General features: G+C 38.0%; 1 protein-coding gene across 36 annotated transcripts in view; it reads left to right on the top strand.

Annotated features, from left to right (window-relative positions):
• The window catches only part of ABI3BP (ABI family member 3 binding protein), a 237,401-nt gene that overhangs the window by 35,794 nt on the left and 174,451 nt on the right, over positions 1-27,156 (top strand). For all 36 annotated transcript variants that reach the window (XM_084875404.1, XM_084875411.1, XM_084875410.1 and 33 more), the window contains exon 2: positions 22,423-22,602. In XM_084875404.1, coding sequence (XP_084731530.1) covers positions 22,423-22,602 — 180 coding nt within the window. The remainder of the gene's footprint in view (positions 1-22,422; positions 22,603-27,156) is intronic.

The raw sequence follows: 27,156 nt of genomic DNA, 5'->3' as shown, positions 1-27,156 counted from the left end.
ACCTCAATATGATTCATTATTACACTTTTCTTCTCTCTTCTGAAATTATCATCCAATCATACATACTATCCACATTTTCTACTAGTCTTAAGCATATTTATGATAGTTATAAATTTTCTATCAGATAGTTCTAACATCTGTGTCATAAAAGTCTGTTTCTGTAGATTGCTTTGTCTTTTGACATTTTTTTTCTTTCTTTGTACATCTCATTTTTTGTTTGTTTTAAACTTAGCATCTTTGTAAGACAAAAGAGGCAGAGGAAAATAGTTTTATGCTGGAAAATTAGTATACATTTTCTTTTGTTAAGCCTTTAGGTTAAGACAATCAGGTCATGGGTTGAACTAGATTTGTTGTTTGCCATAGTTACCTCATTATGTTACAGGATTCAAATTCCTCTGGCATTACCTGTGGCCAGAGCTTTGATCAGAGGGTATGTCTCAGTGTCTTCTCTTTGAGCCTGCACCTCAGAGGTTCTCTCCATGCTCTTGATGCTGCCTTAGCATTAAACTGCTATTAGTTGTTATTCAGTGCTTGTTAGCCTGTTGCTAGGGGACTTGGGGATTGTTTCCTCTGTTGTTCTGATCCAGACTCAGCCTTAGGAAGGTACCCTTTCCTGGGTCTCAGGAGTGTTCTCAGTGATCCTGACTCCCTCTCTAAGGGTCTGGGTTTAGGAGGTATTCCTGCCCTTCTCCCAGGGGAAAATATGTTTTTCTAGTCCCTTCTCCCAGCTCCAGGTGGCTCTTCAACTGTGCTCTAGGGCATGTTGTGTCTCCTATGGGATTAGGAAAGATAGGAAAGGAGGATCTGGGTGGTACTTCATGACTTTCCACAGTGGCTGCTCTTTCCCCAGTCTTGAAACACAAAGGAGGCTTTCTCATAACTTGCTGCTTCCAATCTTTCCATTAAGTAACAATGAGTTTTATGTAGAAAAACCATCAAGTGGGTGCAGATTCTCCTGTATCTGAAGTTCCCAGGCATTCTATATTCTCATGATATTCCACACTAGGCAAAGAGAAATTCATTATAATTTCCAACCAAATTCCTACTAGCTCCCATGATATCCACTGACATCTTTCCTTGGATGTGCTTGTCTTTTCTTAGATTCCAGGTTTCCCTACGATCTCAGTTATGAATAATTTTTTTAAAAGCCAGCAAATTTGAAGATTGTTTGGGTGCTCTTTTTTATTATTATAGGGTGGGAGTGATATTTTTTTCCACCTTTCTACATCCTAATATACATGGATGTAGCAATCAGAAGTTTGATGTTTTAAAAAAGTTTTGGAACACTTTTATACTATATTCCTTTTTTAAAAAACTATTGCTATGCATATTCTTTTCATTAGTTTTCCCAAAATAGTGCATGAGAGTATATTTTTCAGATGGTAAAATTATCCTGGATAAGAGCACTGCTGTAAAGTATATCCTCAAAGTACATTTTCTCTAATGGAGTGAGACTGCAAAGAAAATGCTTGTTCAAACTATTGCTTTGCTTCTTTCTCTCACTCATATACACTCTCCTCTGTTCTGTTTTATTTCTTAGTCAATTTATTGTTTGTAGCCACATGTTTCTCAATTGGACCAATTTTTATGAGCTATTCCAGAGAAAAGTAATATGCAGTTATACCGAGTCCCAGCACAGTCTTCCTGCACATGAACTAAACTGTGAGCAGTGGAGCTCTGATCACAGTTGAAGTCTGATTCTCCCCTGACAAATAATTTAACATCTCTGGGTTTCCACTTCCTCATGTGTCTAGTTCTCATTTTTCACTGGCTGACCCTCAGTCTCCTTTGCAGACTCATCCTCATCTCACCAATCTCTTAAATTGGAGTGTCCCAGGACTGAGTCCTTGGATCTCTTCTTCCTCCCTTCTCCTCCCCTGGTGATTTCATCTAGTTTAATGACTTTAAATATCATCTAACTACTAACAAGCTGAACATTTCTATCTCCAGCCCTGACCACACCCCTCAACTTCAGACCTATTTATCCAGGTCCCTATTCTGTATCCCTGCTTGCCTTTCTAATTGCCTTTCTTAAGGTCTAAGAAGGCAATCAAATATCAAGAAACAGCAGTGGTATCTGCCCCATCATCTGACATACCATGTGTCTTATTATTTGTCTATCTCTTCTCATTAGAATGTAAGCTCAATGAAAACATGGATTTTTGTTTTTATTCACAGGCATATTGTTAGCTCATAGAAGAGAACTTGGCATATCTAGATGCTTAATAAATATTTGTGAAGTGAATGAATGAATGAGTGAATGAATAAATAATTGAACTTCTATCATAATTTGAAAAAAACCTATCATTCCTACAGGTTTGTCAATAGATGCAAAAGATTCTTCCATATGTAAAGTATTGTCAATACTATTGCTATCAGTGAAAGTGTGTTATCCCTTTTGATATAGAAAGTGGAGTCTTTGCAATATCTCAAGAAAAAGAATTTTCTGAGACTCCCATGGAAGATGAGTGATTTTTATTTGTGTGGAATTACATTCTTGGGTTTCCAAAATCCCTTTTCCCTTAATTCAGTCCTGGTAGATGGGCAGCTGGGATTTTAGAGGAGCTAAAAGCAAAACCAGCATCCAAAGTTTCTGTTTCGTGGTAGAGCTGGGTCCAGTGTGTAGCATCAGGCTAGTTGTAGTTCACTAGTCCATTGGGTGGGGTCCACATAGCTCCAAGCCATGTGGGCAAATGCAGGACTACGAGAGCCCTACAAGCCAAGAGCCAAAAGCAATCAGGAACACAAGAGAGCACAGATGCAAAGGCCAGAGAGTGAACACCTTTGTTTAGGGTATTAAATATCCCAAATCTTCCCACACGTACAGCAGCCATGCCTACTCTAGCCAATGACCTGTTCCCACGTGTGACTGACAGACAAGTGCCTTCTCTGTCCCCCAGACTTTACTGGGCATGCGTCTGTTCTCCACCCTGTTCAGTCCCTTCCCCCGGCCATTGGTAGGGAATAGACTGTTGGCTTCCTGGGGAGTGTTAAACTGCAGCTTCCTGGTAAAGCTGCACAAATGACATGCCCATGCTTTTTGGCCTTCCCTTTGCTCCTTTTCTGTTATTTATAACTAGGTTTATAATGGTACCTCTATCACTTAATATTGTTGTTATTGATATTACATGCTTATAATTAAAAGATATCTGTGAAGTGGAAATATTTTTTAAATTATCAAAAACAATGGAAGATTTAAGCAGAGCATTGTCTCACTTAAAATCTTATGAAGAACAGAAATACACAGATCATATATCTAGTATGGTTCCCAATAAGTTACTAACTGTAATGGAAATTTTCTAATATCATTTATGGAGGGTTGGGGAGAGGCCACACAGTGAACATGTTGTGAAGAAAAACTAAATCAGCACAGTCATTCATGACAAATTCATCTTCATTTAAAAAAATTATTCATCTTCAGGGATGGGATTCTCTAGGGACAGCCCTATGTCCTGCCCACTCCGATGATGCTGCTGTGACATTTCTCTGATATGCCCTGAGTGTGGTGCTTGGACTTGTGTCAGGAATAGGACTTGTTTCTTTCTCGGACAGAACTTTTTTTTTTTTGTGTGTGTGTGTGTGTGTGTGTGTGTGTGTGTTTCTTGGGCAGACAGCAAGCTCTTTGAGCTAGAAATACATAGCAGGGAATGTCAGCCTCCAAATCACCATTCCCCTCTGTCTGATGACACGTGTGTTGATTGCTCCCTGCGGCTAGGAAAAGCTCTTGCCGAGTTTATGAGGAAGACATGCCCTGGTTTCCCTGCCTAGTCTCTTGCTAGCCAAGCTGTATGATTCTGTAAACAAAAAACCCAAGTTAACAAATGAATGACAAACACATTTTACCTTTGTCCTGGGATTGGTGGAAACATGCCATTTCTGATAAAAATAAAAGCTGGCTGTGGGCATTTCCATGTGTGCCTTTGTGTTTTGTGGATTTATATGCTAATTTATCTGGCATTTTAATTGGGGTCCAGGACTGCAGAGAAAAAGGGTTCTCTATCCCTTGAATACTAATGCAGATTACTATTGGCCCCTACACAGACAACATTTTTGTGCTAAGGTTATCTAGGGCAGGTTATCTCCTAAGACTATCCATGTGTAATGTAAAGGTCTGTGGGACTCGCTGCACCTTGTTTTGTCTCATACCATGTATTTCTAAAAGGAGTGGCTAACAATACTGTAAAAATATTTGTAATTGCTTATCACAGTCAGTTTATTGCCATTTTACTTATTTCATTGAGTAACTAATATTTAAATTATAATAGTGAAGGACAGAGGAAAGGAATACAAATAAAGACTCCCAGGGAATGGCCATTCTAAAATAAATGTCATGAGGGAAGTTAGGGGTGCAAATGAAAAGAATTCTTAAATTGATTAGAAGGGATTCCGTGACTAATGGCTAACCAGTGAAATTCTATTCAAAGGGTAATTCCAATATTTCATAATTCCCAGCCCTCTTCAGACTTTATAATTTTGCCAAAAAATCAGAGTTGTTGCCTTTTTGGCCCAAAGTTAATGCTTCCTGTTTGTATTGCTGATTCCAAGTTTTGGTTTATTATGCCCCATTAACAAATAACAATAAGTCTTTCAAATACCACTGAATTATTTCTAAAAGGCAAATATCTCATGTATATTCCTAAATGCCATATTTGAGAAGAAAATATTCTGATGAAAAACAGAAATGCAGTACCTAGGATTGCTGTAGTTGGGCCATTATTAGAGGAATTAGTGTTTAGGAGGGTGAAGGGTTCTAAGTTTATTCTAAAAGCTAATCTGGCTCCAGTGTATCTGTCTAGTGTCATTACTAGAAAGAACTGACATGATTACTTTCAAGTCCCTTGCAACTCTGAGATTCCAAGGACCTATGAATATGATCCTTCCATTGTAACCAAAGTGTAGTTCAATATGGGTTTCTGCTTCTACCATTTTCCACCTGAAATGCTCTTCCAAGTTCTGCTTTTCATTTGGCTTTTACTTTCAAGGTTCAGCTGAAGTTCCAACTTCTCCATGAATCTTTCCCTGGACAGAAATCTCTAATCCCTCTGAATTCAATAAATGTCAAACATTACTTTGTATAAATAGTATCTCCAACTGTCTGGTCATTTTCTCAAAGGCAAAAATAGTATTACTTCCTCAGAGAAGTGTTCCTAAAAATATTTTCTTCCTTACCTCAGAAAATCCATTTTCTTTCCTTGTAAATGCTCTCTGGATATAGCCCTTATCATGCATTAGAGTTAACACTTAGACACCTGTAGCCTTCATTTCAGAGGTACAATGGTTGGAAGTGCCTTACCCATTTTTGCGTACATATTATTTTACCTGGGCCTGCAACATTATTGTGTGATAGTTTCTTTTCTCTTTCATCTATAAGGATAGCTTTATTTTGACCTTTATGCCAAGAGCATTGAGGGGTCATCTATTTTAGTGCTAGATTTAGAAGGAGGGAGAGGTAACATAAAGCATAGTTACATACAAATATTAAGAAGGATAGATTGGAGAGGTGATGAATTTGATTATTGTAATAATGGGTATGATTACCAGTCTTTTCAGGATAAGTCTATGGGTACTATCAAGCCCAGAAGATCCATGGTCCCATCCACAAAAAGAAATGAGGTCATCCCACATAGGGTTTGGGAAGAATTATATATGAAGAGTAAAAACAAATCAAAGATGCATCAAGAGGATGCAGGATAAGGTTTCAGAAGTTAGAAATGAAAAAGAGAGAAGGGTAAAAGTTAAGAGCAAGTAACAGCTCAGAGGAACTAAGTGGGATTTTACAGAAACAAAAGTTTATCTAGCCTGCATATAGGAGAAAACTGAGAAGTCACGGTTGAGATGGTGTTGTCTTTATAGCACCAGTGTCTGAAATAACACTCTGTTCACTCTTTAAAGATGAATTGAATTGGAAGAGTGGCAGTTTTGACCAGAATTTAAGGGATTTATTTGTAGACCAGAGACAAAATTGCTTCTTCCCTTCAGAGACCAGAATACCAACAGGAAGAATTAAGATGTTATTCAATAGTATACAAATGGAGTGAATTAGAAATAATAAGCAGTGGTTTTATTGAAAAAGCTAGGAAAGAGGGTAAAATTGGAATGTCTGGGAAAGTGGTTCATTTACAATCTCTTTTATGTAATTTAGAATGTATCAAACCACAATCTATGTGTGGTTTGTCATTTAGAGACTCTTCAGTTTTATAACAGAATTAGTGGGATCTGAAATGACCTCCATCAAAGTGGGCAAATAGGAAAAAAGAAGACAAGGGAAGTCACTTTTTCCTCAAATTTAGCTTTTCAGAAGAGAACCACCACTCAAAGCCCAGGGCGACAGTGAAGCAAAGTCATAGGCGTCTTTGCATTTGGAATTTGCTGTTTGATGTGTTTTATAGCAAGGTATGAACCATGAATCTGCAAGGGTGACTCAGGTGCCTAGGCCTATGTCATAAGAAGGGAAATAAGAAAGGCAGAGAAGAAAAAGAAAGGTTTTTGAGGAAGATTGCGATGGTTGGGTTTGTGTGTCATTGATGACAGTGTCAGAGGCTCACGAAGTCTGGAGAAGCAAAGCTGAATGAGTATTCAGAAATAGAGGTACAGGTTTCAGAGAAAGCAAAGTTAATTGGTAGTTAGAAGCTAAGTTATTATTGAAGACTCAACTGTAAAGGAATTCCCTGGGAGCAAAAGACTGAACCTAAGTGAACTACCACGTTCTGAGGGCCAGAAGAGGAAGGAACGTAAGGGAAAGAAGTGTTCTTAAAATATGATGATCTTGTAAATACAATTGTGTTCCAGAGTCAAACCAAAGGGGTGTGGGTGAGTGAGGGTATGCATTCATGGGTCCAAATGTCAAAGCACATGCATAAAGGTGGTCAAATGTGTTAAATGCTATAGAAAAGTTATGAAGATGGGCACTTAAAACAAATGTCTAAAACATGGACTTCTCCAATCTGTACACTAGTCTCAGATAGTTCTAGAATCATTAAAACCATTAAAGTTGTTTTAATGCTAGTATGGGAAATGTTGGTAAATTTAAGAATTAGTCCATCATTGCTCATTAGAGTGGACTGGGGTGCATCTCTTCATCCTCAGTGGGTGGAGTTAAGTATGCTGGATTTAGTGTCATGGCCTGCGGCTGCACTGACCCAGCTCCTTGAAACTGGACATCACATTTCTGTGAATGACTGCTGTGCGATGCCTGGGGTAGGTGGACACTGCAGAAATTAAGTATATGTATTAGTTTATGTTTGGACCCCTTAGAAATAACTCCTCGCTCAGAGGAATGATTTCTGTGTGGGAACAATATGAAATGGCATCAGATGCTTATGATCTGATACTAATTTTAAATTAGAGAGTGGATGGAAAGACTGTTTTGAGCAGCAGGATATATTGATTGAATATGCCTTACTCAATGCCTTGTAGAATGGATTATCACAGACACCAATCCCCAGACACTCACCTTCACTTTTCCTCAGTCTGCAATCCCTTCTTGCCGTCCTCTGGACAAGTCCTTCTTACCATTCAAGACCCAGCTCAGAGGCTCCTTCTTCTATGACACCATTCCTGACCCACCCATTTCTAATACTTACTGCTCCTCTGAATCACCTCAGCTGCAGCTTACTCTTCTATGTAGAATTTATTGAATGTACTGAGTAATAACGCTCACATGTCTTTATCTTCTAATATAATAACATTTTCTTTGAGGAGATTCATTTGTTTATTTTAGCATTAATTTTGAGCAGGTACAATATTTCCCATTTAAGTAAAATGATGTATGTGTTTGCTCATTCATTTGGAAAATATGTATTGAATATCTTTTCTGTTGCCAAGGTCAATGTTCCTGTGTAACTTATGATCACATAGAGGTTATATATATATATATATATATATATATATATATATATATATGGAATATTTGGTTGGAATGCAAGGAACTCTAAAAATTCAAAGTACACCTAAATTGAAACACACACCATGAATAAGGTTGCATCAATAACAACTATCGCTGAATAGCACAGTTTAGAACTGCTTCTCATCAACTATTCCACTTAATTCTACCAGTATCTCTGAGAAGATAGCTGTGTGTGATTAATCATATTTTATAGGGGAATGTGACATTCAGCTATTGAGTTAATTATCATGTCACTGGGGACTTGAACACAGGTTTTCTGGCTCCAACCCTGGCTGTTCCCATCATGCAGTCCTCCCTTCCTAAGCACTGCTTCTTAGAAGACCAGGCAAAGAATCTCGAGACATAGAAACATTAGCACCCTCAGAGCCAAAATATGCACAATCATCTCACAAACAATTCAGCGAGTTTATACAATTGCCATATGGACTCAATAGAACAGGTCTCAAGTGTGATGAAAAACTAGGTCAAACTAATGATACAAACTTTATAAGACCAAGTCCTCATCTCTAAAATGAATACCAAATGGCACCTAAATAAATTCAATTATAAAGCTAATTCACTGAGTGATAAGGATAAAAAGAACAGGTTATAAAATAGTACTTAAAATATCATCCTATTTTTGTAAGATAGCATATACATTAGGAAAAATATGTAACAGGACATATAAAAAATTTTCAGAAGACCTCTCTGCATATTAAATAATAGGTTACTTTAAAAACAAATTTTATCTCTTATAACTCTTACATTTTTTATTAAAATAAATGTGTATTATTTGCATACTTTTGAGGTTAAAAAGTCAGTGCATGGATTATTATTGGGGTGGAGTGGAAAGGGAAATAAAAGAGGAATAGGAATTGTGCTACCAGCCTGGGCTAAACCGGGTGATAAAGGAGTAATTTGGGGAAGACAGATTATAAAATATACGTAGCATACTTCTCAGGCTGTCCTTACTAGTAGAGTCAATGACAGCCAATTTTTTTTTTTTTTACTTTATCTTTACTTTTGGCTAAAGAATGGAATCAATAATTGATTTTTTAGAGAAAAATAAGCCTTTATATGCTTTGTTCACACACACAAAAAAAAAAGCTGGCTGATTTTGTTATAATAACAATTGATTTTAATAGCACATGGTGTTTGCATGAGGACCTGTACTGTTTGAATTCCATTTCAACTGTAGTCTATTTGTGAAATATTTTTGATGTTTGTTTATTTAAAGAAAGCATTTTTTTTCTACCAAAAAAAAAAAATTTCTTGGCTCTGAGCATTTTACTTGAGCTGTTGTTGCTGAGGGCACATGAGGCAAGATTCCTACCATGTGGACATACTTTATAACTGTAGAAGATTTAAATTTTATATTTATTTCTCATAAGTGTGTGTGCGTGTGTGTGCATGTGTGTGTGTGTGTGTGTGTGTGTGTGTGTGTGTGGCTGGCAGGGGGAAATAGTTTAGGTTTGCTTTTAACAGATCGTTCAATGTGGTCTATGGGGGCCCCATCGACTTCTGAAGCCTCCTTGCTCACCCCTTGCCCCATCCCATCCCAGCCACACCGACCTTCTTCAGGGTGCTCTGAGAGACTTCCCTCAGCCCTGTGCTCATGCTATTCCAGCCTCCTGGGAACGCTGTTTCTGCCCTCTCCTCACCCCATATGCACATGGACACTTTGGCTGACTAATTCCTACCCATCCTCAGATCACAGCAGCTGTGGTGCTATGGAAGGTCTGGGCACCCCAACAATGGAACCTCACATTTTTACTCTTGTAGTTCCTGTGTCTATTTCCTGCTACCAATAGTTGCCTTGTCCTATATACTTTATCTTTTTCCCCCCCTCAACTTTATGATAGCTTCTGTTACCCAACAGTTTACATCTCAACCTTAACTGACTTTGGTTCCTTGTTATCTCTTCTGGCCCCTCTTCCTCTGCTTCCCTCACAGCTTGAATTGATTGGGGAGTGGTATGACCAGTAGAAATTGAATACTCACATTTTCAGTGTCTAAGGGACAATTTCCCATGAATAGTACTTGGAACACTCAAAAGGCAATCTTGTTTATTCATTTTCTACTTTAGACTTTGGAATGGATTGGGGGCAAATCATCACAGATTCTAAGTTCTAAATACAAGAAAAAGAAAAGAAAGCTAACTTTGTTACGTTAAAAAAGAGTTATGAGGAATACTTCCTTTTTATTTTTTTTAATTTTAAGACAAGAAGACATTTCCCCCCAAATAGTTTATATTTAGTTATATTTTGCTAACATTTAATAAATGTTTTTAAAATTTCACTTTAAGGACCTGGTCTTAAGCTTGAATCACATCTACTAGGTACACTGGGAAATTTTAATAATGTCATACCAATAGGCAGTGATAACCCATTTTGGCTTTCTTTTCCTAGAAAAGTTCAAATGCTACAGTAATTACAACCATCAGAGAAGTAAATTATATATGAGATATGTGCATGATCATGAATTTCAATATTTTATTAATATTAAAAACATTTTAGGCATTCAAAATGTTTTAAGCCATGTTTGAATTTTAATTCATTGAAAAAGAAACAGTGAAAAACATAACCAAAATAGCAATAAATCCTGTCATTATTTAGTTACATATTCAGATGAACCCAACTAAGGCATTTGGTTCACAAGGTCAAAGTTTACATTAAATTTCTCTTTAATATTAGGTATTTTACTTAATAAAAGCCCAGCAACTGAAACGGCAGAACAACCAGAATGATTAGAGGCCAGAATGACCATGGTCCCTCAGCCTGGCCGACTGCCCCCCAGCAATTAATTAGGGGTGATCAAGGAGTCAGGCAGAGTGGTTAGGGGAGGTAAGGCAGGCAGGTGAGCAGTTAGGGGCCAACAGTCCTGGATTGAGAGAGGGATGTCTGACTGCCGGTTTAGGCCTGATTCTAAACTGGCAGTCGGACATCTCCTGAGGGGTCCCAGACTTCAAGAGGGTTCAGGCCCAGCTGAGGGATCCCCCCATCTTGTGCATGAATTTTGTGCACTGGGCCTCTCGTCTATATAATAAAAGCCTAAGCAACCATTAGGGCAGAATGACCAGAATGTCTAGTAGCTATGATGCACACTGACCACCAGGGGGCAGACGCACAATGCAGGAGCTGCCCCTGGTGGTCAGTGCACTCCCATGGGGGCAGCATCATTCAGCTAGAAGTCGAGCTCACAGCTGGCGAGTGCAGTGGTGGTGGTGGGAGCCTGACCTGCCTCCATGACAGCACTAAGGAGCAGTGAGCCAAGCAGTAAGGAGCAGCGAGCAGGTGGGCAGTAAGGAGTGAGGGCTCCTGGACTGCGAGAGGGTGCACGCTGGACTGGGCCCCGCCCCTGCAGTGCTTGAATTTCAAGCATCAGGCCTCTAGTAAGTAATAATAAAGTTAATATTTCCAGAACCAGCTAATTCTCTGGTGAGTGAATATTAACATAATTATTATAGGCTAAAATATTTTAAAAACTGAAATGACTAGAGATTGAGAAGACAACTTAGTAATTTATCCCATATCATAATCATTGGCAGAAAGCTTATTTCTTGCATTCTGAATAAATTGGAGTTACTTTAAATGATTCTTATAACAAGATAAGTGGTCTTGTCTTCATTAATGACTAAAGATAGAAATCTAAGGGTTGAAAGTTATAAATTTTATTATATAATGTATATTTAATGATAGTGACCAAACAGGATAGCTCATTTTCTGGATGATCACAATTTGGTGTTGTCCTCAAGCAAGAGTAATAGTTGTAATCTTAAATATTAATATAAAAATTGAAAAGTTTGATGATTTCTTAGAAAGTTAAACATGAAGTTACCATATTTTTAACCTAAGTATTTATCTATCTCTATATATAAAAGCCTAAGCACCTGAATCACCAAACAACTGAATGACCAGTCAACTGGTTGCTATGACATGCACGGACCACTAGGGGAAAACAATAAATGCAGGAGCTGCCCTCTGGTGGTCAGTATATTCCCACAGCCAACCTCCCACAGTCCATCCCGTGGGAGTTCACTTGTGTTGTATGAGTTAATTTTTATCAAACTAAGAGCAAAACAGGAAGCAGACTAATAGTTACCTAACACTAAGGGTGGGAGCAGGGATTGACCCAGGGGAGTGTTTTTAGAGTGATGAAAATGTTCTCAAACTAGAATTTAATGGATTTAGTAAATTCTAGAAAGTTTCTAAAAATTATTGAATTGTATACTTACAGTGGGTGAATTTTATGCTGTGTGATTATACCTCAGGAAAGCTGTTAACAATTATATGTGACAGTCACATTTTTTCCACAACCCTATGAAAATTTGTGTTTTCTTTTTCACATTTGAGGTGTAAGTTTAGATTTCTGTGAAAAGCAAATGTTATCTGGAAATTATTAGGCTAGTGTTTCTAGAAACAAATTTTCTTTCTGATTTATTTTCTTGCATTTTTTATAGGAAGATATTATTCTGTCTAGATGAGGTGTTAGAGATAGCCTTAAGATTGAGAATGTATTTGAGATTCTACAATTCATTCCACAGAGGAGGACAATGAACCTCAGAGAGGACAGGTGACCTAGGCCAAACTCAGTAAAAGGCAAAGTTGATGCCCAAACCCCTTCTGTTGCTCCCACAACATATTAAAATGGGATGCCCCACTATGGGGTTATTAGCAAGTGGCCCTGTCTGCTTTGGTACCTGAGGCCATGCAATCACACTCTCATGGTGGTTTAATTTTTCTCTAGGGCTTTTAAAAAAAAGTGTTTTTATTGATTTGAGAGAAGCAGAGAGAAAGAGAGAAACATCAATCAGTTGCCTCCTACACGCACCCAGATTGGACCCCTGGGGACCTAACTCTGACCTGGAATGAAACCAGAAATGTTTAGTGAATGGAAGGACACTCGACCAACTGAGCCACACCTGCTAGGACTCCTCTGGGACTTTTTTGATGCTGTGAAAGCTCAAAATAAGCAGCTGTATACATCAGCACTGGTTACTTATTAACTGAACAAATTATAAATAATTCATGAAGATTCCAAATGTCTAAACCAGTGGTCGGCAAACTCATTATTCAACAGAGCCAAATATCAACAGTACAACGATTGAAATTTCATTTGAAAGCCAAATTTTTTAAAGTTAAACTTCTTCTAATGCCACTTCTTCAAAATAGACTTGCCCAGGCTGTGGTATTTTGTGGAAAAGCCACACTCAAGAGGCCAAAGAGCTGCATGTGGCTCGAGAACCACAGTTTGCCGACCACTGGTCTAAACAGTTATGGTGGATAAAACCATAATTTCAGCTCCATTCATGTTTTCATTTGTGAGACTTTGCAAAATAAGTAAATAAATAAAAGCCAGATTTATTTAACAAAGTATTATTAATGATGAACAGATTTTTACAAGATAGCACTATTTTTATTTTCATCAAGAGTCTTTCCAATTTGTTCCCTGCAGCAACGTTTTCACAATGGGAATATTTAAACTTGCATGTGCAAGATTTCTGCTGGTGCAAGTGAAAATTGTGCATTTTCTGCTTCAACATATAAAGAAGAATTTTGACTACATTTGACTATTACTTGGTTGATGGAATTTACCAGGCACCCAATTTGGAGTTATGAGAGAAGAAAACAAAAGAGCCTTTAGGGAAATTGACCAAATAGAGTACTATTAATCAGAATGACAGTTTTTTGATACCAGATTATTGTAAGATTGTCAGGATAAGCAATTTTATTTTCTTATGACACGTTTAAACTTATCCACTTTCTTCTTAGTGTAAATCATGCTGAGATAGGAAAGTCAAGATCACATTTCACTGTTAAAAGAGGCTCTCTTATGCCTGGCATTCTATTAGCTGGGCGTGAGAGGGAAAGGTAGCAGATACTTGAGTATCAATGTCTTAATCCTTCCAGTGAAGATGAAACCATTAAATAGTTTTGCCTGCATTTACTATTTTTGTCTTCATTTACTATGAAACATTTGTTAAAGTCTTATGATTAAGCATTTATTATAAATAGAAGAGTTTATAGTTTTGTTTGCCTGGTAAATAGCATAATGTAAATAAATACGTGGAATATACATAGATTCTCCCTTGTATTCATAGAAAATTTTATTAAAGTTTAATCAGCATCCTAAAAAATTAGTAAATCAAGACAGATTTGTATTTTGTGAAGACACTGGAAGATGTAAAAATGTTGCTTTTAATAATAATTATCTGAATACTATGCAGTAAAAATAACAACAAAAAACTACCTATTCATGTAACAAAATTATACATCTCCAAAACGTTATGTTCAGTGCAAGAAGCCTTACATAAAAGAGTACATATTGTATGATTCTATTTAACTGAAGTCTAGAACAGGCAAAACTAATCTAGTAAAAATCAGAATAATTGTTTCTAGGAGGATGGCGTGGGAATGAACTGAGAAGGAGCATGAGGAAACGTTCTAGATTGATGATAATTTTCTAAATTTTAATAGAGTTTTGGGTTCACAGATACATGACATTTAGAAAAAATAAGTTACGTATAGTTAAGATTATATATTTAAGATTATATATTTCATTATATGTAAATTTATCTTAAATTCTTTAGAAAACAATTTAATTCAATAGAAAAATAAATATTGAATTCTAATGATATGCATGCTGAAGTATTTGGGAGTAAAGAATACTGAAGTGTAACTTACTTTGAAATTTATTTTAAAAAATAAGATGAATTGATGGGTGGATAGAGGGATAGAGAGATGAATCAATATGTGATAAGACATGGACTCTTGGTGGTAGCTCCATGGATATGCAGTGCAAAATCCTTTCAACGCATCTGTAGGTTTGAAACTTTTTATAATAAAATGTTAACTCATCTAAATCTCTAAAAAGTTTGGTTAGAGCTAAAGACATACAACTGATGCTTGAAGTCAGAGGAATTTTCCGGACATTTATAACATTTTATTTTGTGTGTCTCCAGACATTGTAATTCTAGAAAACTAATTCACAGAGTTTATTCGCAGATCAAAATAAATATAAAATGGTCATGGTAGGAAATCTAACAGTATTATAGGAAAAGTCCTTTTTTTCTCTATATTGCATTGCATATCTGTAAATCTCCTTTTAAAAGATATTGGCCCAATGATTTTATTTTTTGATGCAGTGTGTTTACACAGAGTAATGGTACTCAAACTTGAGTATACATCAGACTTTCCCAAACAGCTTGTTAAAATACAAATTGCTGCCCCCATCCCAGATTTCTGATTCAAGAGGCTTGGAGTGGAGTCTGAGGATGTGTAAGTACAGCGTCCCCAGTTGATGCTGACACTCTGACTGGGCACTGTTAAGAACTCTCTCAAGGAGGCTTTCTCTGCTTCCACAAGGCATACCTACTGCCATCACTCCTTTTGCTGTGGTCATTGACTACTTGTGGTTGCCCTCTCATCCTCCCCACTCCCCACCTACAAAAAAGCCCAGCATGCTCCTGACTTTAAAGAATAATTTGAGAAGAATTAGATCCAGGGGATGTGTGTAAGTGACAGCTGTGTATGTCTCAAGATGAGATTTATCCTTAAAAATCAGAAGCTGTTGACATAGAAGGTAGTCTATGAAAAGTAATTTTCCTGCTTGGCTGTGGTGGGGTCACGGAGTAGGTAATGCGGTTACTGCTCTTGCCATGTGATGTTGAAATGTCAACATTGCCAGGTCCAGGCAGTCTCTGCAGTCATCCGAAGTCACCAGCCAGGGAAGTGTTGGCCCGAGGAGTCAGGGCACTGGGAATTCTGACTGAGGTGGAAACTGGTGGTTTTAGTGGAAATGGAACTCACTTATTCAAACAGTTGGGCAAACATATAAAGTGCCCCATTAGGGAGAAAACATTTTTTCCCTCAGGTTTTTGGCAAAATAGCATTTCTTTCTAAATTCAACAGCAAATGTACTCTGGGTATTTGGTGACTAGAATGTCCTAATGAAAACTCAGTTGACTCCTGAGGTCATGGCTCCCTGGGAGTTGTCCGGGTGCGGCTTTAGGAGAGGAGCTCTCCAAGTGAGCTATGGCTTTTATTTCCTGGACTCTAAGCACATGCTACATGTGGGAACGTGTACTCGAGCTGGCAGACCGGCCCCAAGGCCCTGAAGAGGGAACATGCTGCTCTGTGTGTGCTAGGACTGTAGGTGGAGCTTCTTGCTGTCGCTGGTCATGTTGTGTAAAGTCAAGACCTGAGTTTATTTAAAGGACCCCATTCCCTGGCTCATGTGTCTTATGGTACTTTTACACAATTTTTTTCTGTACTTTTTATAAAGAAATTGCAATTTTTCTTTAAATTTATTGAAATCTTGCTTTGTATATATTTACATTAGTTTACTCAGAATATTTTTTTATGTTTTTAGATTTAAAAACACAAGCAGGAATGCCTTCTGTTCACCTCTAAAGCAGTATGCTCTTTTTTTGTGTGTGGGTATATATTTTTAATTTCATTAGATTTACTGGGGGCCATTGGACAACAAGATTATATATATTTCAGGTATAAGTATATAATTCTATAATAGATTATCAGTATATTGCATTGTGGACTCTTAATTCATCATTACCCAAATGCCTAGAATTTCTTTTCTTTTATTGTTCTGATTTAATCCTTGATTCATCCTATGAGTTGTATATATTTGGTGAAGTAATTTTATTTGTAAAGTAGGGATAACAATGCCCAAAGTTTTGTTGCAAATTCCTATCCTCCTTACATCAGACCTCCTACCACCCATATTCCTCATTACCTGTGACAGCAGAATTGGAAGGCAAGGAGATAGAAGTCAAAGTCCTGAAGTGAGTGAATGGGAGCATCAGGGCTATGGGAAGAGACAAGAGATTTTCAGTTTGATTATCATATCAAATCATCCAATCTTAAAAGTTAGCAATTATTTTTGCTTGGTCTTTGTGAATGTGGCTGCTATGTAGAGCCATAGATAAAAGATGGTTTGACTAGTGACATTTAGATATCTGCACTGTGCAACTTAAACAATAGTGACAGCTGTGTTCCCGGAAGGCATGCTGTCGAGCTGCTCCATGTTTGCTGCACACTAGTTCTTTGCAAGCTCTCAGAGATCTTCTTTTGGGCCTCAGTAAAACTTCATCCCCCAAGAGAGTAATAGATAATCTGTGATGTTTTTGATTAATAAGCTGGAATAAGAATCTGAAATTTAAAAAGGATTTATCTAGTAATTACTCTGTGAGAACTTTTAATTGCAATTCTGCATATACCCACCACCACTACCAAAACAATTTAATTCTTTCCACCTATCTTTTCTGCAGAATGAGTCATGGCTTTCCTCATCTCCATAACCACCGTGCACAGACTCTTTTTCCTATTGAGGGTTTATTTAAACATCATGCCATGATAGTACTGGTAGAAGTCATTTTTATAATGCCTAATGTAATTTAATTAATAGCAACATTTAATTTTCATTCTCTTTCAAATATTTAACTGCAATTGCAATGCTTTTTCTGCTATGGGAAATTTTCAAGTGTATCACTGACTTTCAAGATGGTGTTATTGGTATGACAAAGTCATACTAGAGATTACAGGCCACACATTTCTGTTTAAGGATCAGGAACACTGAAGATACTTGTCTAATTGTCTTTGACCACTCCTTTCACCCTGTGGCTGTCACAGAAAATTTTCTGAAACTCCATATGGTTTTCTTTTTCCTCCTAACATCTTTCCTTGGATCATAGTACCAGGACAGGAAGAGATTTGAGCACCAACCCTATGTTACATGATCCCTTTTTGATTGTCTGAGAATGTTAAATTATTGCCAAGTTCTAGGTTAAAAGTATGGTTTGTATAACTTAGCATTACAGGTCAATTAAACACAATCTAAGCCATCAACTATGATTTTGGAAACCTTTGAATATGTTGTCAGACAGTAACTGCCCTACTTAATACATGAACTTGAGATGTTTTATCTTGATAGCTCCTTAACAAGCTGCTGTGACCATAAGTCACTGGAATGTTTTCTGCTTTCAATTCACTCTGAAAAACATAGGATAGATTAGAAATTTACAATTGTCAGTTCTTGGAACATAATAAAGCTTGAAGGGACTTGCTGATTTCATATATGTGCCATTGGTTGAATGGCAAATAATAATGTCAGGCATTATTAAAACTACTTTCTCCAGTACTGTAATGGCAAGATATTTGGATGACCTTCTATCAGAAGGAGATGAGTGAGGTTGTGGCTCATGATGATGTCCCATGTTGAATTACATAAATAAAAAGTGTTCTCTTTTATTGCTGAGTCATATTCTATTATATGGATGTTATAATTTTTGTTTATTCATTCAACTCTTGATGGACATTTGGGTTGTTTTGAGTTTTGTGCTGTTTTGAATGTTTGCATAGACTTATGTTTTTATATCTCCTGAGTAAATACCTGGGAATAAACCTGATGGGTTACTTGGTAACTTCCCAGCAATTTCACACATGACTCTACCTGTTAACATTCTCAAAATGCATGAGGACTCTACTTGTTCCAAATCTTGTCTAACACTTGACAGTCTTTTTAATTTAGCTATTCTTATTGTGTGTGGCATAGCATCATGATTTTAACTTGCATTTCCCCAAAGACTAGTAGTGTTGACCAAGAGTTTGTAAACGATGAACTGGTAGCTAAGTCAAGCTGCCTATTTTTGTAAATATAGTTTTATTGGAACACAGACACGTTCACTTGTTTACATAATGTCTATAGCTGCTTTAGTGCTATAGTTGAGTTGTTTAGGCAGAGTTGAGTAGTTAAGGTAGGTAGAAAGCCTCCAGCCTGAAAAGCCTATAATATTTACTATTTGACCTCTTACAGAAAACATCTGATGACCTTGAGTATATTTTCATTTGTTTGTTGGTTATCTCCTCTAGTGGAAAATCTATTTGAATCTCTTGCCCTTTTTTTCTTAAATGTTTTGTCCTCTTACTGAATAGTAAGCATTATTTTAAATATTATGGCTATAAGTTCTTTAATTGACATATGTATTACAAATACATATAGACATGAAAGAATTTCTCCTACTGAAAGGGCTGTAATGGTAATTCCTTTCTCACCCATCATGCCTGGATGTCTGCAGGAGTTGAACTGGTGTAAGTACCACGTGTTTGTACTGTGCATTTGGTCAGAGCTTCATTGAAACTGACCACAGCCACTCAGAACTCTAGGTTCAACATGAAATGTTTGCTTAGCACCTGTGCCCACAGCAACAGCAACACACTTCCTTGGTCTGATGCAGAGAATTCTATGAACTTATAGGGTCTACCTTTTGTCTGGTTTTCTGACCTCACTTCCTCTCTTGTTATTTTTAATGCCACAGGGCATGTATTTACTTTTGAAAAGTAAAAGAGGATTAATTGTAATTTTGTTTTGAAAGACTTTTTTTCTTAAAGAATTTCACAACCCCCTTTGAAATATTTAGAGATTCCCTGGAGTGTTGCAAAGAGAGGATTAGAAATAATTGTCATAGATCCAATATTCCACTTTGCCAATATGCAGTTTTTTTTTTTTCTCAGCCATACCAGTATTGCTTTCCTGAAAGGTTTACATTCTTTACTTTGTATCTCTCTTGGCATTTGCTTTGACCAGAATCGAACCTGGGACCCTTCAGTCCGAGGGCTGACTATCTACTCAGCCAAACCAGCCAGGGCTATTGATGCATTTGTTGACATAGATTATTAGGAAAAGGGAAAAAAGACTGGAGATATAAAAATTCCTGTGCAAAGGAAATGAGAACACTCCCATTTCGGTTGGTCAGTGATTCTGTTTACAGCCTGCCCTTTTCTCACTTGGTGTAGCCGTCCTGTCCACTGGCCAAGGGGAGTAAGAATGTGGTACATCGCGCCAAAATTTATAGCAAAGGTCTAATGTGATAATGCGGTGACTCTTGGCTCCTAGTCAAATGTGTGTGCAGCCCAAACACACTAAGATTCCTTACAAGGTGCTGAAACATGCCGTCTGTGTTTTCATTTATTGTGAGGCCTGATAATGTTCTAAGGTAACAGAATATGTGCTTGACTTATATTTACTCCATCTAGTGAGCAGGATGGAGTAACTCTGGGGTTAATTTTGTCACACAACTGAGATGAGAAAAGTTAGCTTGGATAAAATCTGTTGTATCTGAAGTGTAAATCATTTCATCGAAATCTAATAAAGTTAGGACAAAACATCAGAAGTTAACATCAACTTAAGTTTTATTGTCTGGGGGCTGGCCACTCCTTACTCTAGTCACTAGTGGGTAGTAACAAAGGTCTCAATAAAAACAAAATAAGCCCAGCCTAGAGAGAACCTGAGACCCAGTTTTGAGCCCGAGATCTGACTTGCAGAGTGACGGGGTATGTCTATCTTTAATGTAGCTGTTTGGACTAGGTGAACTGGACTTGGTAAGTCTTCCTCAGACTTTAGAAACCCAATGTCTCTGAGTTTCAATTTTGTTACAAGTATAAGAATAGCTATCTGAGAAGCAAGAAATTCATGGAAAGAACATCAAATTCTTGGGAAGTACAAAGTACTATGCACATATCTAGAAATAGTAGTATTGGCTGCTGAGGTAAAAGAGTGGTTCATTTCCACAACCTGGTATCCAAGAAGGGGCTGTGTTTAGTTTTTCAAAGGCCTAATAGAATCCTTTTGTGTAGCTATATTGAGGTGGTCTGGGCTGATTTTGACTGGAATATGATGACTTTGGGAAGCCCCATGCTGTTCAGAGGTGCTGACTGGTATATATACAAGTCTTTTATTAATGAGGAAGGAAATGTGAGATGTTAAATTAGTAATTGCAATTTTCTGAATAGGTACAATATTTTAGAAACATGAAATTTCTTGTGGAATAAAGGAAGAAGATATTTGAGGTTCACAATCTTTTATCTAAAACTTTGAGCCAGACATGTTTTTGAATTCAGAAAATCTTTGGATTCTAGAAATGTATTAGGATGCCTAGACCTATGGTTGGTAAACTGTGGCTTGTGAGCCACATGCAGCTCTTTGGCCCCTTGGGCGTGGCTCTTCCACAAAATATCATGGCCTGGGTGAGTCTATTTTGAAAAAGTGGCATTAGAATAAGTTTAAGTTTTAGCTCTCAAAAGAAATGTCAATCATTGTACTGTTGATATTTGGCTCTGTTGACTAATGAGTTTGCCGACCACAGGGTTAAAGCATCATTCCAATATGCTGAGGTTGCTAGTTTGATCCCCTGTTAGGGTACATACAAGAATTGATGTTTCTCTCCCTCTATCCCTCTAAAATCAATAAATATAAATTTTAATGCCTTCATGACTTAATTAAGTTTGCTCTTCTCACTCTATAATCTTTCTCAGAAAATTCAGCCAATGATCATTTATAAATGAACTAGAGGCCTGGTGCACGAAATTCGTACATGGAGTCAGGGTGTGTGTGTCTCTCAGCTCAGCCTGCACCCTCTCCAATCTGGGACCCCTCTCACAATCCAGGACTGCTGGCCCCCAATTGCTTGCCTGCCTGCCTGATTGACCCTAACCGCTTCTGCCTACTAGCCTGATCACCACCTAACCACTCCTCTGCCAGCCTAGTCACCCCCAACTGCCCTCCCCTGCTGGCCTGGTCACCCCAACTGCCAACCCCTGCAGGCTGCCCTCCCCCCCCCAACTGTCCTCCCCTAGAGGCTGGTCCCCTACAACTGCTCTCCCTTGCAGGCCTTGTCCCTCCCAATGCCCTCCTCTGCAGGCTGGTCCCCCCAACTGTCCTTCCCTGCAGGCCTGATCACCCCCAACTGCCCTCCCTTGCAGGCCTGGTCCTTCTCAACTGCCCTCCCCTGCCAGCCATCTTGTGGTGGCCATCTTGTGTCCACATGTGGGTGGCCATCTTGTGTGTTGGAATGATGGTCAATTTTCATATTACCTCTTTATTATATAGGATGATATCAGCTGGATCTATAGCCCACTCCTGAGTATCAAACTAAGATATTTGACTTACTGTTGGGCATCTCCATGTAATTGTCTCACTGTTCCAGAACTAAGCATTTTTCTCCTTCACATTTGTCCTTCAGAATTCCCTATTCTACCATCTCAGTTACCCTTAAGCTGAACTCTTCCCATTTTCCTCTCTCTTCAACTCTGTAATTACAAAGTCCTGTGAAGTGCAACACAAGAGCAGCACCGAGGAAGCTGGGGTTCTCCCAGTGCAGTAATTTAATTTACCAACCACAGGTCTTGTCACCATTCCCAGACAGCATGTATAAAACAGAGGTTCTGACGAATTGTGGATAGCCAAAGTAGCCTGAAATCCCACCTACCTGCTCAATGGAACATGGCTAAATATTAAACCCTATCATTTACCTTGTATTCTAGACTAATTTATGTGTTAAAAAAACAAAACTGTTTTTCTGTGACCTCAGAATTACCTGTATTTTCTCTATTCCTGTGGGTGTGTCATAATATTGAGTAACTAAGTGTATAACATGCTTTCCGATAACAACTAACCTTTGCTCCAAACTTGTGCTGGGATGTTCATGAGTAACAGCTACCTGTTTTTTTTATTCCCACCTTCAGGTAAAAGGCCAAACCTGAAAGTCCACATCAACACCACAAGTGACTCTATCTTCTTGAAGTTCCTGCGTCCAAATCCTAATGTAAAACTGGAAGGTTTTCTTCTGGGATATGGCAGCAATTTATCACCAAATCAGTACTTCCCTCTTCCCCCGGAAGGAAAATACACAGAGGCAGTAGTCGGTAAGATGCTTGGCTCTCAGGCCTGGGAAGGAGAGCTAAAAATAACGGGTGCTACATGATAAAAAAAAAAAAAATGGTGTGAGGTCAACACCATTTCTTCTCCATCCTCAGCGGAATTGAATGGCAGAATTATAAATCCTCTTCATAATTGTTATCCACAGCACAATTCCTTACATCAAAGAATATGTGATGCATATTCTGCATGTACTACAGAAATTATCAACTTCATTGCCATTATACCTATAATCCCTGAGCACATACTTAGATTGCATAGAGAAAAAATAAGCTGAAACACTTGGTTTAAATCTGTAATATAGCTTATGTGGAGTAACCCCTCCACCCCCAACCTCCAGTGCCTTAACTTTCTTCTGGTGGAAAATAACAATTATGGCTTTCTGGGTGTCTCTTCATGAGAAGCAACCTTTACAAATGTTATTGATGCATAACCCATGGACAAAAACAATAGGGTGGTGGAGGGGCAGAGGCAAGCTATAAGGGGTCAATGGGGGGGGGCGGAATGGGACATATGTAATATTTTCAACAATAAAGATTTAAAAACAAAACATAAAAAAATAAAAAGAGGAAAAATAAATAAAAATGTTACTGGTAGAAGTGTGGGATCCTCTTCCCCACTGGGCGCAGGGGGGTGGCGGCCTTAGGATATCTAGAGGCAAAGTATCTCCTTCGTGAGGGAGGATGTGTGATTTTTATTCGCATTAAATTACAATCCCTGAGTTTCCAAAGTCCCATTTCCTTTAATCCCATCCTGAAAGAAGTGCAGCTGGGAATTGAGCAGATCTAGAAGCAGAGCCAGTGTCCAGAGCTTCCATCCCATGTTGGAATTGGGTCTGGTACAGCATCAGGGTGGTTCAGTCCATCAGTCCACTGTTTGGGGTCCACATGGCTGTGGGAGCTTTGGGCAAATGCAGGAGCATGAGAGCCCTGCAGATCAGGAGTCAACCAAGAGAAACCTGGAGTCAAACAAGAGCAAACTAAGAAAGCACGAAGCGAGAGAGTGAACTCCTTTGTATCTCAAACCTTCCAGTGCTTGCAGGGGCCATGCCTACTCTAGCCAATGACCTGTTCCCGTATGTGACTGACAGAAAGTACCTCCCTGTGTCACCCAGACTTTACTAGTCATGCTTCTATTCTCCACCCCATTCAGTCCCTACACCCAACCATCGGTGGGGAATAGACCCTCCTGGGAAGCAATACACTGTGCTTCTTGGCAAAGCTGCACAAATTATATGCTTAGGCCAGTGGTCTGCAAATTCATTAGTCAACAGAGTGGCAAACAGAGGCTCACAAGCCGCATGAGGCTCGCGAGCCGCAGTTTGCCGACCACTGGCCTAGGCTATTTGTCCTTCCCTTTGCTTCTTCCCTGTTAAGAATAACTAGGTTAATTACAATGGTATTCAAAAGAAAAGAAAAAGTATTACATTTTGAATTTTTTTTAGTATGTCAGACACAAAGATTAGAGTTTTCATTTATAATAAAGTTTAACATTTCACTGAAAATGTTTTTAATCACATTAAAATATAATTTGGAGGATGCAGGCTGCTTCAAGTCTTGTTCAGTAAAATTATTTGTAGATAAGACCTTTTTAAAGAATAACATTAAAAAAAAAAAGAGGTCATGTATTATGAATGCTCTCAAAGGCTTCTAAACAGTCTGAGATTTATATTTTGCTCCACTGCTAGGATTATTGCTAAAGAGCTTTTCCATGAACTTCTGATATTTAAGCCCGTAACTTGAACTATTGTATTTCAGATCTGGCATTTATTCATATATACTCAGAATGCTGAAGATGAATCTGTTTTGTCCTGCAGCCCCTTGCTTCTCATAGAGAAGTCTCGGTTATACTTTAAATCAGGCAAGGGAGTAACATTGTTAATTAAGCGTCTAGACTAGATTTTTATGTAAGATAATCACTTTAATAAAACAAATTACAGTTACCAAAAAATTGAGATTAAGGAACTTTGGACAAATATAACCACATTAACCTTGATAATATAAGCCATAAGGAATTTGAAATTTGCAAATATTTACCCATCACAGCCACTTTACTATAAAAAGTGACTGGACCCTGTATACTATAACTCCACACAAACAGAAACAGATCTACTGCTCCTGTATTTACTGAGCATTAGAAGTGATAGTTCACTTGTGATAGTTCACTAGTTAAATGATGAGGGATAATCAAATGGATGAGGTACCCTTTTATTTCTTTACTACTGTTTTAATCCTTTAAGATATTTTTATTATGGAAAATTCAAACATTAAGGGGAGAGAATATTATAATGGCCCTAGTGTCTTATCATGCAACTTGAATACATATAACTTTTTTACTAATCTTGCTTCATGTATTCTTCATACACAGTATGTTACTTGAGTATTTTAATTGCATTGCTGGACAGGGACTGGGCCCAGAGCGGTCTGCCTTGAATTGGCCAGTGGGGTCTGGGTTCTTGACTTTGTGAAACAAAGATTTCACAAATGAGTCCAGGTGACTTTGAGGACATGTTTATTAAAGTTGGGGACAGTGAGACAAGGCAGGGTTTAGAATAGAAGCAGCAGCAGGAGAGCCTAAGCAGGGCTGCTTTGGCTCCTGAGAAATGACATAGGAAAGAACAGTGCATTGTGGGTCCTTTGTTTTGAGCCTTTTAATCTCTCCCTAACTGGTGGGAGTCCTAGGGGAGGTCATATAGGAGGGTCTTAACAGAATATTTATTAACTTTCCAGGTGTGTCCTTCGATATGTTGATTGATCATATAGTAGGGTCAGGGTTTTTTGTTTTGTTTTGTTTTGTTTTTTTCTGGTTAGTTTTACTTTCAAAGAATGTCAATGAAGAAGGACCAGAACCTAGATCCCTTTGCAGTCTGGAATGTGTAAAGTATTTATTCTTTAGGGTCCTTGGTTAGGGAAGGTAAAACCTTGTGATTCATTTCTGGCTGTAAATTGCTCAAATTGTTTGGCCTTGTTAAATTATTTTTGTCTCTGTTTCCACTTGTCAAGGAATTTCCCTAGCTTCTTACTATCCTGTTACAATTGGACATCATATTTTTAAATCTATTTTTTTTATTAAATCTTTATTGTTGAAAGTATTACACATGTCCCCTTTTTCCCCTCATTGACCCCATCTAGCCTGCCCTCATCCCAGGTCTTCACCATCCTATTGTCTGTGTCCAGGGGTTATCCATGTATGCATGCAAATTCTTTGGATGATCAACCGCCCCCCCGCCCCTCACACACACACACACACCTATCCTCCCCTATCTTCCCTCTGAGATTCTGAAGTCTAGGCTTCTATGTCTCTGGATCAATTTTGGTCATCAGTTTATTTTGATCATTAGATTCCACATATGAGTGAGAGCCTATGAAACTTATCTTTTTCTGACTGGCTTATTTCACTTAGCATAATACTCTTCACGTCCCTCCATGCTGTCTCAAAGGGTAAGAGATCCTTCTTTTTTACTGATGCATTGTATTCCATGGTATAAATGCACCACAGCATTTTTATCCACTCATCTACTAGTGGGCACTTGGAGTATTTCCAGATCTTAGCTATTGTAAATTGTACTGCTATGGACATAGGGGTACATATATTCTTTCTGATTGGTATTTCAGGTTTCTTTATTATGTAGTCCAAGAAGTGGGATCACTGGGTCAAATGGCAGTTCCATATTTAACTTTTTGAGGAAACTCCATACTGTTGTCCACAGTGGCTGCACCAGTTTGCATTCCCACTAGCAGGGTTCTCTTTTCTCCACATCCTTGCCAGCATTTTTCATTTGTTGCTTTGTTTATGTTAGCCATTCTGACAGATATGAGGTGTGAGGTGGTGTTTTAATTTGCATCTCTCTGATGATCAGCGACTTTGAGCATTTTTTCATGTCTTTTACCCAACTGTATGTCCACTTTGGAGAAGTGTCTGTTTAGGTCCTCTGCCCATTTTTTTTTTATTGGATTGTTTATCTTCCTTTTGTTAAGTTGTATGAGTTCCTTATATATTTTGGATAGTGACCCTTGATCAGATGTATCATTACCAAATATGTTCTTTTATTCAGTGGGCTCCCTTTTCATTTTGTTGATGGTATCTTTTGCTGTGCAGAAGTGTTTTATTTTGATGTAGTCCCATTTGTGTATTTTCTCCTTAGTCTCCTTTGCCCTAGGAGATGTATTGGTAAACATATTACTATAAGAGATGTCTGAGATTTCGCTGTCTATGGTTTCTTCTAGGATTTTTATGATTTCTCAACATACATTTAAGTCTTTTATCCATTTTGAGTTTATTCTTTTGTATAATGTAAGTTGGGGATCTAGTTTCATATTTTTTGCATGTTCCTGACCAATTTCTCCAACATCATTTATTAAAGAGACTGTCTTAACTCCACTGTATGTTCGTGCCATTTTTGTCAAGTATTAATTGAGAGGAATGGAGTGGGTTGGCTTTTGGGGTCCTTTCTGTTCTGTTGATCTATATTCCTGTTCTTGTGTCAATACCAAGTTGTTTTGATTAAGTGGCTCTGTAGTATAACTTGATATCTGGTGTTA

The sequence above is a fragment of the Pipistrellus hanaki genome, assembly GCF_964339955.1.
Source record: "Pipistrellus hanaki genome assembly, chromosome: 2".
Lineage (NCBI taxonomy): Eukaryota > Metazoa > Chordata > Mammalia > Chiroptera > Vespertilionidae > Pipistrellus > Pipistrellus hanaki.
This window is presented reverse-complemented; position numbering and strand designations above follow the sequence as displayed.